Source organism: Galeopterus variegatus, unplaced genomic scaffold (genome assembly GCF_000696425.1).
Source record: "Galeopterus variegatus unplaced genomic scaffold, G_variegatus-3.0.2 Scaffold2087, whole genome shotgun sequence".
Lineage (NCBI taxonomy): Eukaryota > Metazoa > Chordata > Mammalia > Dermoptera > Cynocephalidae > Galeopterus > Galeopterus variegatus.
Genome location: NW_007728198.1, coordinates 120,275 through 138,342, shown reverse-complemented (window position 1 = coordinate 138,342; position 18,068 = coordinate 120,275). Strand labels below are relative to the sequence as shown.

Sequence of the window (18,068 nt, the reverse complement as noted above, 5' to 3'; positions counted from 1 at the left end):
GCCACCGGGCTGGCCCGGTATTTTAAATTTTAAGCACATTTAAGTGGTATACTTCATTTTATGTTGTCTATAAACTGTAAACTAGAAGGAACTCCAAGCCATTTGTAATCATTAAGCCCCAGCCAATCATTCCCTTTTGCCACATTTTAGTTGAACAAAATGTAACTGCTTACTTTAGACTGCTTGTTGAGAACAGAAATAGCTTATTGGAGAAAAAATGCTGGGTTTGACCTTAAGTATAAATGTGATCTATGCACACAGAAATTTACCTTCCCAAACCTTTTTCCATTTATTAATAATTTTCTATTTCTGCTGTTAAACTTTATTTTTTAAAAGCTAATTGCATTAGCTTTAGACATTTTTTTCAAGCCTGCTATATAAGGTATGTCTAAAATAATATATATAAAGCTGTTTCATTTAAAGCAGTTCATCCAATAATTAAACAATTTTCTTAATAATCAGTTTGTGTAAACTTCAACACATTTTTGCATGCATATTCATTTTCATGTCCAATTTTTTTCATGTTCTGGGAAATATAAAACCTTTGATTGGTTTGTTGAAGGGTATTCACAATTAAATCTTAAAGTGGATATAAAAGATTAAGATTTGAAGTATTTTATAAATCTGCCATTGCTTTATTCATCTTTTTTCTTCTTTTAAAAATTTCTCTTAAATTTATTTTTATTTATTTTTTGTATATTTTATATTATTTTTTACTGTGGTTTTGTTCTCAAAATATTCTTTTTCATAGTGTATTTAAAGATTTTTCTGTTCATTAGGCAAATTAAATGTTAGAGCAAATTGGATTAAATACTTTATTTTAACCCAGATAACTACTTTCATTTCACATTTTTTTATTCTGAAGTGTAACACTATTCAGATTAAGATATTTAACATTGCTGTCACCTTGAAGACTCCCTTTTGCCCCTTGCTCTTTCCAGAGGAAACTACTTTTGATTTCTATCATTGAAGACTTATTTTTGTTGATTCTTGAGCTTCATATAAATAGAATCATATGGTGTGTACTCTTGTGTCTGGCTTTTTTCACTTGACCTAGTTTTTGAGATCTATATGGTTGCACACATGTATAGTTGGTTCTTTCTTTATCACTGAGTAGCATTCTATTTAATGGACCATATTTGTTTGTCCATTCTCCCGCTCATGAACATTTAGGTTGTTTCTAATTTGTACCTGCTATGACTATAATTGTTTTTCTTTTTTTCTTTTTTTACAGTGAATGTTAGACTAGAATGAGATTAATGAAGTTATGTACCCAGGACAGGATAGAAAGTTAGCAAAAATGAAGACATAAATTTAATATTTTAATCAATTCTGTTTTTAAATGCCTTAGATATTTATTTTTTAGCAACTTCAGTGCAGTATATCATAGTGTTGAAAATCCCAAAAGTAGTAACTTGAAACAATTGTAACCATCACGGTATGGGGATCAGTATTAAATAAAAGAGGTGATATTTTCCAAAATATATTATTTTGTTGTCAAAAATGTTTAGTAAATTTCTCTATATGTATGTTGCAAAAATACTGTATTCTAGTAACTTTATCTTTTGATTTTGTTTTCAGGCCCTACACATATCTGCCATATTAGACACGGAACCAGAAATGGATGAGCATTTTGTTTGCACCTTGTTTAATCCAACTGGAGGTGCTAGACTAGGGGTGCACGTTCAAACCCTGATAACAGTTTTGCAAAACCAGGCCCCTTTGGGGCTATTCAGTATCTCTGCAGTTGAAAATAGGTATAGTTTATTCATAAGGAAATTATCACTTCCAAAGCAAAGTAGGGAATATTTTTTTGGACAGAAATGCAAAAGGAAATTGATGGTATCTCTGCAGTTGAAAATAGGTATAGTTTATTCTCTTTATCACTTCCAAAGCAAAGTAGGGAATATTTTTTTGGACAGAAATGCAAAAGGAAATTGATCTCTGATTATTTTTAAAGGGACATTTAAAATGAACTGTAGAAGATAGATCCAGAGAAGCCACATGCTGTCTCATAACAGGGAGCATGAAAAACCTAAACATGTGCTGTATAATGAGTGGTTTTACTATAGTTCTTATTTTCTCAGAGTTCACCCTTTCAGATAAAGCCTTGCACTATTTTGTGTTTTTAGAAATAATAGAAAGCAAGAAATAATATAAAATATACGTAACTGATCAAACAAAATGAATAACACTTCAAACATATGTTAACATGATTGTAGTCTTAAAATTTCATCTGGAAACTGACAAATATTTGTTTTTTAATCTTAAAAATATTTTAATAGTTTCATTAATATGCTAAGAATTTTTTGACTCATTTTTATCCTGTAAAATGTTTTTGATTTATTATGTGAAGAAACTTAAGAATGAGGTTACTGAAATTACTGATTCTCAGTATTTTCTTATGATCATCGTATCAGAGTGTTGCATTGTGCTTTAAAAAAAAAAAAAATCTTCATTAATGAATATTTTTGAACTCAGAGTCTATTCTTCCTGATGTATAAAATTTGTGGGTCTCACCTTGGGTTATGTAAATTTGAAAGTGTTTTAAGTATGTGATAGTAATGCGATATGTATTTAAATATGTAAAAATTATAATATTTTTCTGCTTCCCATAATCTGTTTCTTTTAGAGCCACCTCTATAGACATCGAAGAAGCCAATAGGACTGTATATTTAAATGTGTCACGTACTAATGGCATTGATTTAACTGTGAGTGTGCAGTGGGAGACAGTATCTGTAACAGCCTTTGGCATGAGTATGTCCAGTTTCTTTTTTATTGAAACATAATTGATTATATATATTTGTAGGGTACAGATTTGAATATCAGTACATATGTAAAGAATCTGGTGGCCAAATCAGGATAATTAGTATATTCATGTTTACAAAATGTAATCATACTTTGTGATGTATCGCTAACCCCCGTCCTCCTCCCCTTTTCCTACCTCTAATAACCACAGTTCTGTTCTCTTCTGTTTAGTTTCTTATGAGAACATTCTATAACCAAGAAATATTGCAAGTAAATCATTTCGATTTTTTTCATGAATTGTGTCTTATGGATCTGTTGAAAATGGAGAATGGATATTTAATTCTTTTATTTAAGTATTTATTATGTGCCTCTCGTGTTCTAGGTATGATAACTGAGTTCATGGGGCTTAGAATTCAGAGAGTGACAGAAATAAATCAAACATAAAAATCAATGTGTGGTTTAAACTATAATTAATATTTTAAAGGGAAAGTTCTCAGTGTTGTAAGAACATAGGGAGTGCTTACAAGGTGTATTGATGTTTGAACTAAGACTGAATGGTGAATGATGATTGATTATGAAAAGAACTGGGTTGGAGGAATCAAGATGAGAGTGAGAAGCTGTCAAGGCAGAAAACTTCACTTACGATAATAAAACATCGTAAGTGCAGAACTTAAGAGTGGACAGTGGGCATAGAAATAAGGAGTAGTGTTGAGCTTGGACAGCTAGACAGAATAAGACAAATAATATTTTATGGGCATCAGTTTTTATCTTAGGGTTACTGGAAAGCCTTTGAGTGATTTAGGCTTGGAGGAGAACTACCATGTGTATATGTGGTGTGGTCTGACCACATTTGCATTTTGAAGGTAGTATTCACAGTGATGTGTAAAGAATGGGTTGGTGCAGAAGAGAAGAGGATACAAGGAGACAAGCAAGGAGAAACCAGATGATGGTAACTTGGACTAGGTGATGGACTGGATATGAGGGTGAGGGAGAGACCAGGGATGACTCCTTGGTTTCTAGCTTGTGCAGCTGGATAGAGGGTCATTCACCAAGAAAGGGAATTCTGAAAGAGGAATAGGTGTTATTTTGTTGAGGGAAGTAAAATAAATGTGGTTTAACACATTCTGAGTTTGACTTAACATTTGAGAAGAAATTTCTACAGGCTTAAAGGAAGATCTGTGCTGGAGAGATAACCTTGGGAATGTTTAGCAAGTAAATAGTAAGAAATTGATGTAACAGCCTGAAAAGAGAGGCTTTATATAGAGAAGGGAAGGGGACCCAGAGTGATCTCTGAGAAGGTTCTAATTGGATGGCTAGGGATAGGATAATGACCTAGCAAAGGAGACTTATGAGACCTGATGAAAAACCCAGGAAAATACAAGGGTGCAGACACCAGCAGAAAGAAATATGAAGAGAGAAGCAAACCGTCATCTGCTGGTGAGAAGTCCAGTAAGACGAGAACCTAAAAAATAACCATTATTATAGTTAGCAATGTAGAAGGCATTAATGACCATAGCAAGAGCTATTTGTGTAGAGGTGTGGGAACTGAATAACATTTTGGGTTTTTAAAATTTTTTTTTTTTGGTAGCTGGCCGGTACAGGGCTTTGAACCCATGACCATGGAGTTATAAGGCTGTGCTAACCGGCCAGCCCCTGAATAACATTTTGAATAGACACCTCAAATATATACAGCTATTTCAGGAAGTTTGACTGGGAAGGGAGGACCTAGAGAAAGTAGTGATGTGGTACAGAATTCAGAGGATTTTTTGCTTGTTTAGTTTGGAGAGAACCAAGCATGGTTAACTGCTGATGGAAAAGGGCCTAGTAGGTAGGTAAAGATTGAATATTTAGAAGAGAAAAGGGATAATTTATAGTGGTATGGTTTCCTGCAAAGCAGGAAGGGATGGGATCCAAAAAAGAAAGAGTGTGGTTTTAAATTCACAGTTCTGTCCTTATTGTTTGGGCCTTGCAAGTGTTTTTTGGAAGTTCTGATGAGATAGGTAGGACATTCTTAACTGTCAGCAGTCATTGCTTATTCTTTATTCACTGTCTTTTTAAATTATTGTAGGGAAGGATTTGTCCACGTGCCAGGACTATTCAGGACTCTTAATGATAATGCTATGATGTACCTGTAAAAGGTGGCAAAACAGGAATTTAAAATATTAACTTTTTAGGAAAGGAAATTGCTAATGGGTATTACATATAAGGCATTGACATTATGCCTGTTTGAACTGGTAATCTAAAAATGATCAATCACTGAGGGGAAGCCTAGGTTTCAACCTTGATATTTGTTCTTGCTGCACCATGTTTGTACCATTAGCTAAAGTTTAAAAAGAACTTACTTTCTTTGGGAACAGTCATGTTAATAGATCAGAGAAGACTTTTTTAATAGGTTTCCTCCTTAGATAGTGTTTTTTTGTTTTTGTCTTTTTTTTCATAATACAAAATTTTAGGACATATACCAGTTTTAGCAGTTTGATAAAACCTTGACCGCCATTAGAAGTATGTGAGTCTGCATTAGCATTCTTTTTTTTTGTCCTTCCAGCTGCAGTCCATTTAAAAGTGTAATTTATTTTATTTTATTTTATTTTGTTTGTTTATTTTTAAAAATTTATCCATATACTATGTGGCATTCTTAAAATATATAAAATGGGCAGACTTTCAAATGAATAATGTCAGTTTTTAAAATCTAGCATTTAGCATGTGTCTGTAAAGGGTGTTTATTATTTAAAAATTTTCAGTTGTGTTTTCATCATCATGAAAGTTGATAAAAATCATGTTCAGCATATTTCTCTTTAAAATAAACTTTTAGTATTTATTTTAAATACACCTTGGAAAAATTTGTGTGGGTATAGAGCAGAGTAGTAACAATTTTTCCTGTTTTTGTAAATTGTTATTTTTAGTTACTTTTTTTTCAGGTTCTGTAGCTTGTCTGTCTTTCTCACATGCACATGTGCGTACACACACACACACACACACACACACACACACAGAAGGAGATTCACTTCTGGTAACAAATTCTCTAGTCTCACTGTTTAAACAATAAATTAGAATAGATAAGTTTGGAAGGGATTACACACTAATAAATCAAGATTTATGTTTTCCAGGAGGAATGGATGCTGTGTTTTCCATATTTCAAAGTTTTTTGGATGAATCAGCTTCTGGCTGGTGTTTCTTTACTTGGGAATATTCAATATATGGTATAATGTTAAGAAAATCATCTTTTACTGTTTACCGATGGCAAGGGATTTTTATTCCAATTGAGGTAAATATACTGTTTTTACTTTGCAGTCTACAAAATAAAATGTACAGGTAAATTTTGGATGCATCATGAATTATTGTTATTCTTATTCCTCATTTCCTAGGATTTAAATATAGAAAATCCTAAAACTTGTGAGGCCTTTAATATTGGTCTTTTCCCATACTTTGTGATTACCCATGAAGAAAGAAATGAAGAAAAGCCTTCTGTTAATAGTGTATATACATTCACATCTGGATTCAAATTATTCCTGGTAAAAAAAAAAAATCTTCATTTTTTTCATAAATTGCTTTTATTTTAAAAAATTCTGACTTGTAAGATTGATCAAAATTGAAGATAATGTATATTCTATGTTCATATGAAAAAGGACTTTTCGCAAGCTGATTCACATTTTAGCAAAGTATCTTAATCTAGGGATATTTTCGTCTTTCTTGAAATGATGCTTAGGTATGCATACCTAAGGATCAGAATGATTTTTCAAGTCTTGAACCTCAAATACTAACTCATACTATTGCTGTATTTGGTGCCTTTCTTAGTTAAAGTCTCCTTTAAAGTTTTATTCACACTTTTCTGTTTTCCTTGCAGGTACAAACAATCATTATTTCAGAAAGTTCTCAAGTAACATATTTTACTTCAGACAGTCAAGATTATTTAATTGTTGCAAGTCAAAGAGATGATTCTGAATTAACTCAGGTTTGATTCTTTTAAAATGAAGTTTTTATTTCTTTTCTTTTTAGTACTTAATTGAAGTTTATCAAAGATGGCATCTGTAGGTTTAGTATAAAAGAAAGACATAATTTGATTGTGGTAATCAAGTAGAATATAAATATTGATTAGTCACCATTCAGTTTTTAACAACAGAATTATGAATATTTTCTTATCTTCAAGAGCCAAAGCAAGTGCAATAATAAACATGAACATTTGATTAGAATTTAATTGAGTTGGAAAACGTTATGGAGAAAAATCACAGTAGCAGATGGTATCACTAAAAATTCTTGATCAGCGTTGCCAAAATGAGCACTCAGTATCATCCCAGAAATTCCACATTTGTCTAGTAAACTAGCTTTTGTAATCTCAGTAATGCAATTATTTGATGTTTTTTTATTAATCAAATTTCCATACATGCTTTTCATCTCATTATCAGCTAACACCTTTTTTGAAATGAGAGTTACCAGAAGAGATTACTCATCTTCCCAGCACCAAATTCCAAAACCCACTTGAAACCAAGTCTTGTTTCTTTCTCCTGCTCTGATGGAGGAAGTGTCGTTTCTATAAAAGCCAGGCCTCTGACATAGGTGCCCCTCTTGCCTGCATAAGATTTAGTTATTCCCTCTATCACGGGCATCTTTTCTCTCTGTTGGATTATTACAGTCAGCATATATGTTCTAGAATCACCCAGCTTAAAAAGAAATTATTCCCCTGATCTCATCCCCTGAAGTGTTTATTTCATTTACTTTCTCCCCTTTCTAGTAAGACATCTTGAAAGAATTATCTACTTGTTTTGTCTTTAATTCCTCATGCTCACCGATGACAATCCAGTGGATGTTTTGTCATCATAAATTACTTCCCATCAGCATGTGACAGTAACCTCATCCTCAGATTTAAACCATCTTTTCTCTTGTGGTTTCTACCACACAGCACACAGATTTTCCTTCTCTCTCTTTCTCCCTCTCCCCCCTCACCACCTTCTCTCATTTTTCTAAGGAAGCTGAAGCTTCATGTTGCCAATTCCTCCTCCCATTTCTGAACTTAGATTTCTTGGAGTTTTCTAGAATTGAGTTTTAGTTCAAATTTCTTTATTCATTCTCTTTACTCACTCTGGGCAATTGTTTTTCAATCCTATGGCTTTAAACATCAGCTATAGGCTATTATCTTTCAGATTATATGGTAGCCTTTCCTCTTTATTCCAGACTTTCATATCCAACTGTCTGTTGACATGTCCACTTAAATATATTTTAGGTATATAATATTTAATGGATCCAAACTGAACTTTTCATTTTCCCTGTGAAACTTGTTGCTTCAGTGTTGCTTTCGTCTCAGGAAGCAGCAAACTCATAATGCTGAAGAGAGAATCCTGGGATATTCCTTGCTTGATTACTCCTTTTTATTCTTTCACATCTAATTTATCATTAGTGTTTTTTATTGTGCGTCCCAATACTATTTTGGGTACATACATTTCTTTCCATCTCTACTCCTCCCTTCTTCATCCAGGTCCCTGTCATTTCTCATCCACACCGGTAGCATAGCCTCTTAGCTAGTCTCTGAGCTCCTTCTCTGACCTCAGATCCATTCTCCATTGAGTAGCTGGAGTAATCTTTTAAAAATATTAATTGACTCATGTTACTCCTCATTTTGAAACTATTCAATGATTTCCAGTTATATTTAGAATAAATTCTAAATTATTTTGTATGGACTATACATAGGATAACCATTTTCCCAATTTGTCTACGACAGTACTGGATTAGGCCTGTTGTCCTGGTATAATTATTAGTATTGCCTCTTTTACTCTCTGAAGGATCCGTATTTGGGTGACAAATTGTGTGGTCCTCCTAACGAAAGGTTCCTCTTGCTCTTTCCTCTCCAGCCTTATTCTCATTCTCCCAGCACTAGCACCTTCCTTCCCACTAGACTGGTCATCATTCAGAACATGGTAAACTTTTTCTGCATTTGAAACTTTGTCATGTCATTCCTTCCTTGTCGTGTCATTAAGATTTCCCTAATGTATCCATAATTCTCTGTCACAGCATCCTAATTTTCATCTCCAGCACTTATCTCAATTTATAATCTTTATTTATTCAATTACTATGTTTATTGTTTGCCTTTTCCTAATAGTTAATAAGTGCATAAAGGGAGAGACCGCTATATCCATGGCTCCTAGCATAATTCCTGGCTCAGAGTTCTTAACTGTTCACCGAATAATATAATTATTTGTGAAATTGGCCAGGTTGTAGAAGAAATCAGGCAGATTCTGAATTTTCTTTTAATTTTAAATATATAAGTACTTATCCTGTAACCTTGTATGCATTTCTACCATGGGGACAAAAAAGGTTTAGGTGTTTCTCCATATTCTATTGCTTGAGCAGTTGGTAATGATATTGCAGCAAAAGAAAGTTCATCCATTTTTCATATTTAAGTAAATTCTTCCCTGTCTTTGGCTTTTCCCTTTCCCTGCTGTCACTGACTCCTGCCCTTTTGATAAATCAAAAGAAGTTATCCATTTCTTTTCAAATAACTTCTTTTTCTTTCATTCTGTGTGTGTGTGCTCGTGCATGCACATACACATACCTGTGTGTACATGGGCACACACAGATAAAAAGAGAGAGAAGCAGGAGAGCTTCAGTTTTGGTATTTTCTCATTTATGAAAGTATCCTCTTAAGTAAATTAAAAGGTCCAGGAGAATAAACATATGATAATGATTAAATTCTCAGCAGTGCTAAATTCCTAGTCATAAAGGGTTGTGTATTTGAACATTTCCTACAGGTCTTCAGATGGAATGGAGGAAGCTTTGTGTTGCATCAAAAACTCCCTGTTCGAGGTGTGCTGACCATGGCCGTGTTCAACAGAGAAGGCTCTGTGTTCTTAGCCATTTCCCAGGCTAATGCAAGGCTAAATTCCCTTTTATTCAGATGGTCTGGCAGTGGGTTTATTAACTATCAAGAAGTGCCAATCAGTGGAACAACACAGATTGAGGCTTTGTGTTCAGGCAATGATATTTACTTAATTTTTGCCAAGAATATCTTAATAGGTGAGAAGATAATAATAGTGTTTTTAATGCATATATAGATATTATGAAAATCATCTAGCATTCATATAGTATGTTCTTTATAAAAATACTCTTGTTGGTATTTTTTAACTAATCCATAGAATGTTTCTTTTTTTTTTTCCTTTTTGTCTTTTTTTTTTTCATGACCGGTAACGGGATCGCAACCCTCGGTGTCGCGCCCGCACCGCGCTCAACCAGTGAGCGGACCGGTCTCTATATGGGATCCGAACCCTCGGCAGGAGCACCGCCACGCTCCCAAGCGCCACACTCTACCAAGTGCGCACTGGGCTGGCCCCATAGAATGTTTCTTGATGGACAATAAGTATTAACTCTCAGCTATAAATGGATTATGGGAAAAAAATTTAAGCATTATGCTCATAATCTTGTGGTGTTCTGAGCTGCTACTTTAAAGTTACATTAAAATAAAATTGGGAGTGGGTAGGTAGAGCAAAAAGATCTATGAAGATTTTATATCTAAAGCACAAACAGGTAACTTTTAATATGAATATACTTAGGGTGCTATGGATAATTTATCCTATTAATAAATAATGTTCAGCAAATTTTGATAAGAATGTTTCAGAATATTTTCTGAATATGAATATGCTTCCCTCTGCTTAGCGGAACTTTAAGATAAATATTCTGTTTTTTAAGAATGCTGGAATTTTTGTTGCTCTTCTTTTTTTTAACATCAGATCAAGATTAATGGCTAACCATATATTCACTTCATGTGGTAAATGCAAAAAGGACTTTGGAAGTGTCTCCTACTCAGTTGTTTTTGTTAAACTAAATGAATTCTGAGGAAATTTATTTTCTAAATTAATTTTAATATTTTAATGTAGTTTGCTGCAATTTTGTCATTTTTTTCCTGCAACTTTTATCTTCCGATTTGACTTCTATTTTATTATCATAGGAGATCAGAATTCAGTTGACATTTTCATCTGGGAGACAGGACGGCCTTCTTTCAGGTATTTTCAATCCCTGGATTTTGCTACTGTTAGCAGGATCCACTCCTTCACACCAGCCTCAGGAATAGGTAAGGGTTTTTCAACTCCTAACTAATGCTAAAGGCATTATGGAAAGCCAGCATTATTTTAATCCTTTTGCATTAGATGTAACGTCATTGGGTATTTTAATAGGAGTGTAAAATCGCAATCTTTACAATAATTTTTCCAGAAGTCCTGGAGTTTCAAAATGGTTGATACTTTCAAAATGGTCATTGTGCTTGAGATTAATCAGAATGACTAAAATATGGAGGAAAATATTAGTGAAGAATAAAGAGAATACAATATATTTCTTTTGTCTCAAGAAAAAAAATATTTTTAAAATATGCAAGTATGTATAAGACAATGATGTGTGCAGATAGTTAACTCAAGAAAGTTAAAATGTACAATGTAAATGATATTGCAATAACTAGAGAATTTAGCACAAATACAGAAGTTTATTTTTACAACTCCTTTCTTAGTTGCCCAACTGCTGCTTTCTCTATCAGGCATTGTGAAATTCAGGCACTGTCACCTTAAGTTGCCTCAACCATAGACCAGGAATTAGAGGCTATTTACCTCTAATTTTTAAATTAATGTCATTTTTAATTAACAAATCATAATTGATTACATTTATGGAGTACAATATAATGTTTTGATATATGTATACAATGTGAAATGATTAAATAAAGCTAATGAATATATCTGTCACCCTACTTATTAACATTTTTTGCAGTAATACATTTGAAATTTACTCACTTAGTTATTTTGAAATATACAATAATTTTTACTACAGTTGCCCTGCTGTGCAGTAGATCTCAGGACTTATTCCACCTGTTTAGCTAAAACTTCATACCCTTTGACCAGAAACTCCCTATTCCCTTACTCTCCTGCTCCTGTAGTCTCTGATAACCATCATTCTACTCTCTTCTTCTAAGAATTCAACTTTTTAAAGATTCCTCATATAAATGAGATCATGTTGTCCAAAATGTCAGAATTTTGTGCTTTTTAAAGGCTGGATAGTACTCCATTGTTTTTCTAGTGTATTTTGTTTATTTCTGCCCTGGTCTTTGTCATTTCCTTCCTTCTGCTTACTTTGGGCTTAGTTTGTTCTTATTTTTCTAGTTTCATGAGGTATAATATTAGATTATTTATTTGAGATCTTTTTTGACATAGATATTTATTGCTCTAGATTTACTGGTTCAAACTGCTTTTGCTGAATCCTGTAAGTTTTGGTATGTTGTGTCTGTCTCAAAGTATTTTAAAATTTTCTTTTTGGTTTCTTCTGTGACCCATTGGATGTTTAGGAGCATGTTGTTTAATTTTCATATATTTTTCAATTTTCAAGATTTCTCATGTTATTGATTTCTAGTTTTATGCCACTGTGATTGCAAAAAACACTTCACATGATTTCACTTCTTTTAAATATAAGACATGTTTTGTGGCCTACCCTACAATTCATCTTGGAGAATGTTTCATGTTCTCTTGAGAAGGAAAGCTCTTGTATTCGGTTGCTGTTTGGTGGAATGTTCTGTATATATCTGTTAGGTCTATTTGGTCTAAAGTGTGATTCAAGTTTAGTGCTACCTTATTCATTTGCTGACTAGGACATCTGTTTATTATTGAAAGTGGAGTATTGAAGTCCCACACTATTATTGTATCACAGTCTATTTTTTCCTTCAGATCATTTAGAGATTCCTTCATGTATTTAGGTGCTATCGGGTTGGGTGAATATATATTTACAATTATGTCCTCTTGATGAATTGATCCCTTTGTCATTATATAATGGCCTTATTTGTCTCTTTTTATAGTTTTTCTACATAAACTTTGTTTTATCTGATATAAGTATAGCTACCCCTGCTCTCTTTTGGTTTCCACTTGTTGGGTTGGGTGCATATATATTTACAATTATGTCCTCTTGATGAATTGATCCCTTTGTTATTATATAATGGCCTTATTTGTCTCTTTTTATAGTTTTTCTATATAAACTTTGTTTTATCTGATATAAGTATAGCTACCCCTGCTCTCTTTTGGTTTCCACTTGTGTGAAATATCTTTTTGCATCCCTGCATTTTCAGTCTTATGTGTCCTAACCAGTAAAGAGAACCTTTTGTAGGCAGCATATGGTTGGATTTTACTTTTTTATCCATTCAGCCACTCTGGTCTTTTGATTGGAGAATTTAATCCATTTGCATTCAAGGTAATTATTGATAAGTAAGAACTTGCTGCTGCCATTTTGTAATTTGTTTTCTTGATCCTTTGTTTCTTTCTTCCTCTCATGCTGTCTTTCTTTGTGGTTTGATGGTTTTCTGTGGTGGTCTGCTTTGAATCTTTTCTTTTTATATTTTGTGTATCTGCTACAGGTTTTTGTTTTGTGGTTATCAGGAGGCCTATATAAACCATCTTGTACTTAAACTAGGCTATTTTAAGCTGATAACAATTAAACTTTAATTACAAACAAAAACTCAACACTTTCACTGCCTTCCTCCCTTTTATAATTTTGATATAAAAATTGATCTTTTATGTAATTTGCATTTTCTACCTATTTATTCTAACTACAGGTGTTTTTAATAATTTTGGGTTTTTACCTTCACAGTACAGATAAAATTACTTTACACATCACCTTTACAGTATTAGAGTATTTTAAATATGACTATATATTACTTATATCTTTGAGATATTTACTTTTGTATGTTTTATGTTTTGTTAGCAACCTTTTGTTTAAGCTTAAAGAACTCTTTTTAGCAATTCCTATAGAGCACACTGAGTGGTGATTAACTCCCTCAGCTTTTGTTTTCTGGGAAAGTTTTATTTCTCCCTAATTTCTGAAGGACAGCTTTTCAGGGTGAAGTTTCTTGGTTGCTTCCTTCAGCACTTTGAATATGTAAGGGTACTTCAAAAAGTTCATGGAAGGATTTGTGTTATCTTTTAATTCCATTTTTCCATGAACTGTTTGGAGTATCCATGTATTATCCCATTCTCCTGGCTTGCTGTATTTCTGCCAAGAAATCTGCTGACAGCTGTGTTGGGATTCCCTTGAATATGATATGTATCTTAGCCCTTGCTACTAAAATTTTAGTATTCTTTCTTTGTCTTTGATTTTTGATAATTTGATAATGATTTGTCTTGGAGAACTTCTCTTTGGGTTGAATTTGATTAGAGACTACTGAACTTTCTGTACTTGGATGTTATTACCATTCCCCAGATTTGGGAAATTTTTAACCATTATTTCCTGAAATATGTTTTCTGGGCCCTTTCCTTTCTCCTTCAGGAACTCCTATTACCAGAATGTTAGTTCTGTTAATGGTGTTCCATAATTCTTGTAGGCCTAATTCATTCTTTTTAATTCTTTTTTTCCTTTTCATTACTCTGACTAGATAATTTCAATTATCTTATCTTCAAGTTCACTGATTTTCTTTCTACTGCTTGGTCAAGTCAGCTGTTGAGGCTTTATACTGAATATTTTAGTTCAGCTATCGTATTCTATATCTCTAGCATTTCTACTCTTTTTATTGTTTCTATTTCTTTATTGTACTTCTCATTTTGTTCATGAATTGTTTTCCAAATTTTATTAGATTTTCTATCTGTATTTTCTTGTACTTTCCTGAACTTTTTAAAGAGGATTATTCCGAATTCTTTGTCTGCAGTTTGGCAGACCTCCATTTCTTCAGGATTTATTGTTAATTTATCTTGGTGATGGTGTATTTTCCTGATTTTTCATGTGTTTGTGTTCATGCCTACACATTGGAGGAAACAGCCACCCTTTCCAGCCTTTGCTGGCATTTTTTGGTGGTGTTAGATTCTTCACTTTTCATCTAGCCTGGGATTCTGGTTGGGCCAGTTGGTAGTGACCCCAGACAGGTAGATCTTGCTGACATGTTCTGTAATTGGGCTGGGTTGTTACCTGTGCTCTGGTGTTGAGTGGAACTGCTGGCTGTGCTGTGAGGTTCAGTGAGACCACTGGCTGGATTCTGCAGTAAGGCAGAGCTGTTGGCTGGGCTCTGCAATTGCCTCTGACTAGGCAGTGTTATAGATTGTCTTCTCTGGCTTGCTAGTATTGGAGTTTGGGATCTGTATTTGGGTAGGGCCATGTGCTGGGCTTCAGGGCTGGGTGGGTCTCTGGAATCTCTACTTGACCCCTCAGGGTGGTCAGAGCCACAGGCTATGCTCCATGAATACTCATGTAAATGGGCTTGCCTTTCTTCCTAAGGTAGCTTTAAACATAGCACTGAGGCTTGATGAAGTAGCCTCTCTGTTGCTGTGTTTGGGCAGGGTCAGGTGCTTCCCTCAGCAAATACTTGCTGACCAGCTTTTGCCTCCTGGCCTGGCAAGGGCTTAAAGAGAGTTTCAGGAATTGGCTGGGTTGACATTATGCAGCTGAATTTGGGCAGGGCCATTTGCTCCCTCCCTGGATAGTCGGTGACTCACTCCATGCCTTCCAACCTGTGTAAGGGTTAATGAGTGCACCAGGGCTTGCCTGGGATTCAGTTCAGTTGCTGGGCTTGGGCAGAGCTAGATACTCCCTCCATGGATAATTGCAGAGATGCCACTATCTCCCAGCCTGGGGAGGTTTCAAGGAAAGCACCGGAGCTGGATGGGGAAGTGAGCCAGGGATTTGAGCCTGGGAGACCTGTTGACTGTGCTTCCTGCAGAGCAGTGCTGTTGCCTGACCTCTCTGCTGGTGTGCCTCCACTTGCCAGAATGCAGAGCCACCTCCATGACTCCTGCACTTGTTGCTGTGAGCCCTACCCTGATTTTTGTTTCTTCACCCCAAGTGGTCTAGCCCACCACCAATGTTTCCCATGGGGCAAGACAGGAGAAGGGTCTCAGAATGGTGGGGAAGCTGACTGCCTCCAACTGTCTCCTTTCTCTGTAAAAGCCATGCATCCCAGGGACTCCTCTGTGTGCAAAGCTGTGCTGGCTGGGGGAGGGGCAGTGTGGTCAAAATGAAACTATTCCTCTTACCCTTCTCATGCAGCTGTTTTCAGTTCTGCAGTCCAAGGGAGTGTCCCAGCTTCCCTACCAAGTTCTGTAATATTCATGAGAATATTCTTATCTGTGGATAGTTTCTAGTTGGATTTCTGTGAGAGTAGTGGAGCTGGAGAATGCCTATTCCACCATGTTGCTGACATCACTCTATTTACCTCTCATTTTTTATAAATGGCTTATCTCGTTGTATTTTGTTTACCTGTTTCCTACTCCTTCCTCCTCATCCCTCTGGAATGTCCATACCACATCCCTGGCCATTCCTGATCTGGATTATTACATCACTTTCTGGCCTGCACACTATCTGCACTTTGCCATTGGAGTTCCGTGCCTGCCTCTGTTTTACACATCTCTCCTTAAGTAACTTCTCTTTACATCGTCAACACTCTGACGGGTCATAAACTTGTGATGTTATCCTGTGATGTACAACCTGAGCAACTTTCTTATCATTCACTCAACAAATGATTTACTGAGTAAACTATGTATCTTTCATCATGTTTTTGTTTAGTTTTTGTCTACTTCTTCTTTAATTTTGTGCCTTTGTTAATTTTGCTTTTCTTATACCTCAAGTTTTCAAGTCAACTGACTATATCTACTTGAGTTACTTATTATTATTCAAAATAGTTGCCTAATTAATGTTTATAAGGGTGATGAGTTGCTGCCTGAGTGGCCCATTAATTTAAGTTATAGAATTCTCTTTAAAGATTAAAAAAATATATAATAGGCATACTTTCTAAAAGAATTTGTGAAAAATTCTGCCAGAGACTTAAGGGACCCATTGTGAGGTCTCTTTATTTCTTTTGTTTCTGTGACTTGAGGTTGTAGAATTAAGAAAAGATTGTAGATAATTATTTAGAATGACTTATTATAGAGTGCTTGAAAGCTGCAATTATGCATTAAATAATGTTCAAGGACTTTCTTATTTTGAATGTGTCAGGTATTTTATTGAAAGTATTAGATTGGAGCCATAACTATGAGGATCATATATTTATTCTGTTTAATGACTTGACAAAGATTATTGGGGAGTGACTGAATTTTTTAAATGGAAGAGGAAGAAAGGTGCTTGAAAGCTGCAATTATGCATTAAATAATGTTCAAGGACTTTCTTATTTTGAATGTGTCAAGTATTTTATTGAAAGTATTAGATTGGAGCCATAACTATGAGGATCATATATTTATTCTGGTTAATGACTTGACAAAGATTATTGGGGAGTGACTGAATTTTTTAAATGGAAGAGGAAGAAAGAATATGACCGATACTGCAAGGACATACAACCTTACCTTCCCCTTATCCATTCTCTCCTTTACTAATTAATAGTTATTTCTAAGTGCCTGTTATGTGCCAAGCACAGTATGGGGAAATAAAGGTAAACAAAGTGATGTACAGTCCCTGCCCTGAAGAAGTTTAACATTTAGCGTGAAAGAGAGACATTATATATAATCACACAAATAAGCTCCTAGCTATAAACAGTTAACTGCCATGAAAGAATGGAATAAAGTACTTTCAGATACAAAATGGAGAGAACTTGACCTGGTCTAAGAGATGCACAGAAAGCTTTCCTAAGGAAGAATCATTTAATTGATAACTATAGGCTGAGCAGGAGTTAATGAGGCAAAGAGTGAGCGAAGGGGGTCTCCAGCCAAGCCTTGTGGAACTCCACCTTTTATAGGGCAGGTAAAGGAGTGTGTATGGGCAAACGAGTCAGATAATATGGAAATCTATAGCTAACACTTGCTGAATGTTTCTTATGTCCCCCATCCTGGTCTAGCCCTTTCCTTTCTCATCTCATTGAACCCTCAAAGCTCTGTATGCTGCTGGAAAGATACTTATCCCTCTGTCTCTATTCCTCCAAACTCTCAGCTTCACCAAAACTACCATGTCTGGACATGGTCACCTTTTGAAATCATCTGGATTAAACCATCACTCTCTTCATTCCTGTTTAGTCACCATAAGAAGTCCAGGACAGCCGTGGATAAAGAGACTCCTATCCCATATGGTCTGTACATCCCGTAGACTATACGAGCCCTAATTTCTAGACCATATGCCCAGCTGTCACCTCCTCCTTCCTCTCAAATCCTTCCTCCATCCTCGCAAATGCCCTGTGGAAAAGATTCACTGTATCTCAAACTTTTCTCAGAATCTTCATCTCCTTGCTCTGGGACTCAGTTCTCTCCTGAGGACACCATTTCCCATATAAACCTCCCTGGCCACTCCATCTCTTGCTTGTTCATTCTTATATTCCCAGATCTATAAATGTTTGGAATATTTGGAATATCTCTTTATCTCTACTCACTCCTTAAATAATCTCATCCTCTTGCCTTCCTTTGAGA

The 18,068-nt window shown here is 34.9% G+C and overlaps 1 protein-coding gene across 1 annotated transcript in view; it reads left to right on the top strand.

Moving 5' to 3' along the window:
* Positions 1 to 18,068, top strand: part of GPR98 (G protein-coupled receptor 98) — a gene marked incomplete at its 3' end in the record, with an annotated part of 235,145 nt that overhangs the window by 103,879 nt on the left and 113,198 nt on the right. The window contains exons 43-49 of the mRNA XM_008580425.1: positions 1,582 to 1,757; positions 2,633 to 2,757; positions 5,856 to 6,013; positions 6,114 to 6,260; positions 6,593 to 6,700; positions 9,489 to 9,753; positions 10,682 to 10,804. Coding sequence (XP_008578647.1) covers positions 1,582 to 1,757; positions 2,633 to 2,757; positions 5,856 to 6,013; positions 6,114 to 6,260; positions 6,593 to 6,700; positions 9,489 to 9,753; positions 10,682 to 10,804 — 1,102 coding nt within the window. The remainder of the gene's footprint in view (positions 1 to 1,581; positions 1,758 to 2,632; positions 2,758 to 5,855; positions 6,014 to 6,113; positions 6,261 to 6,592; positions 6,701 to 9,488; positions 9,754 to 10,681; positions 10,805 to 18,068) is intronic.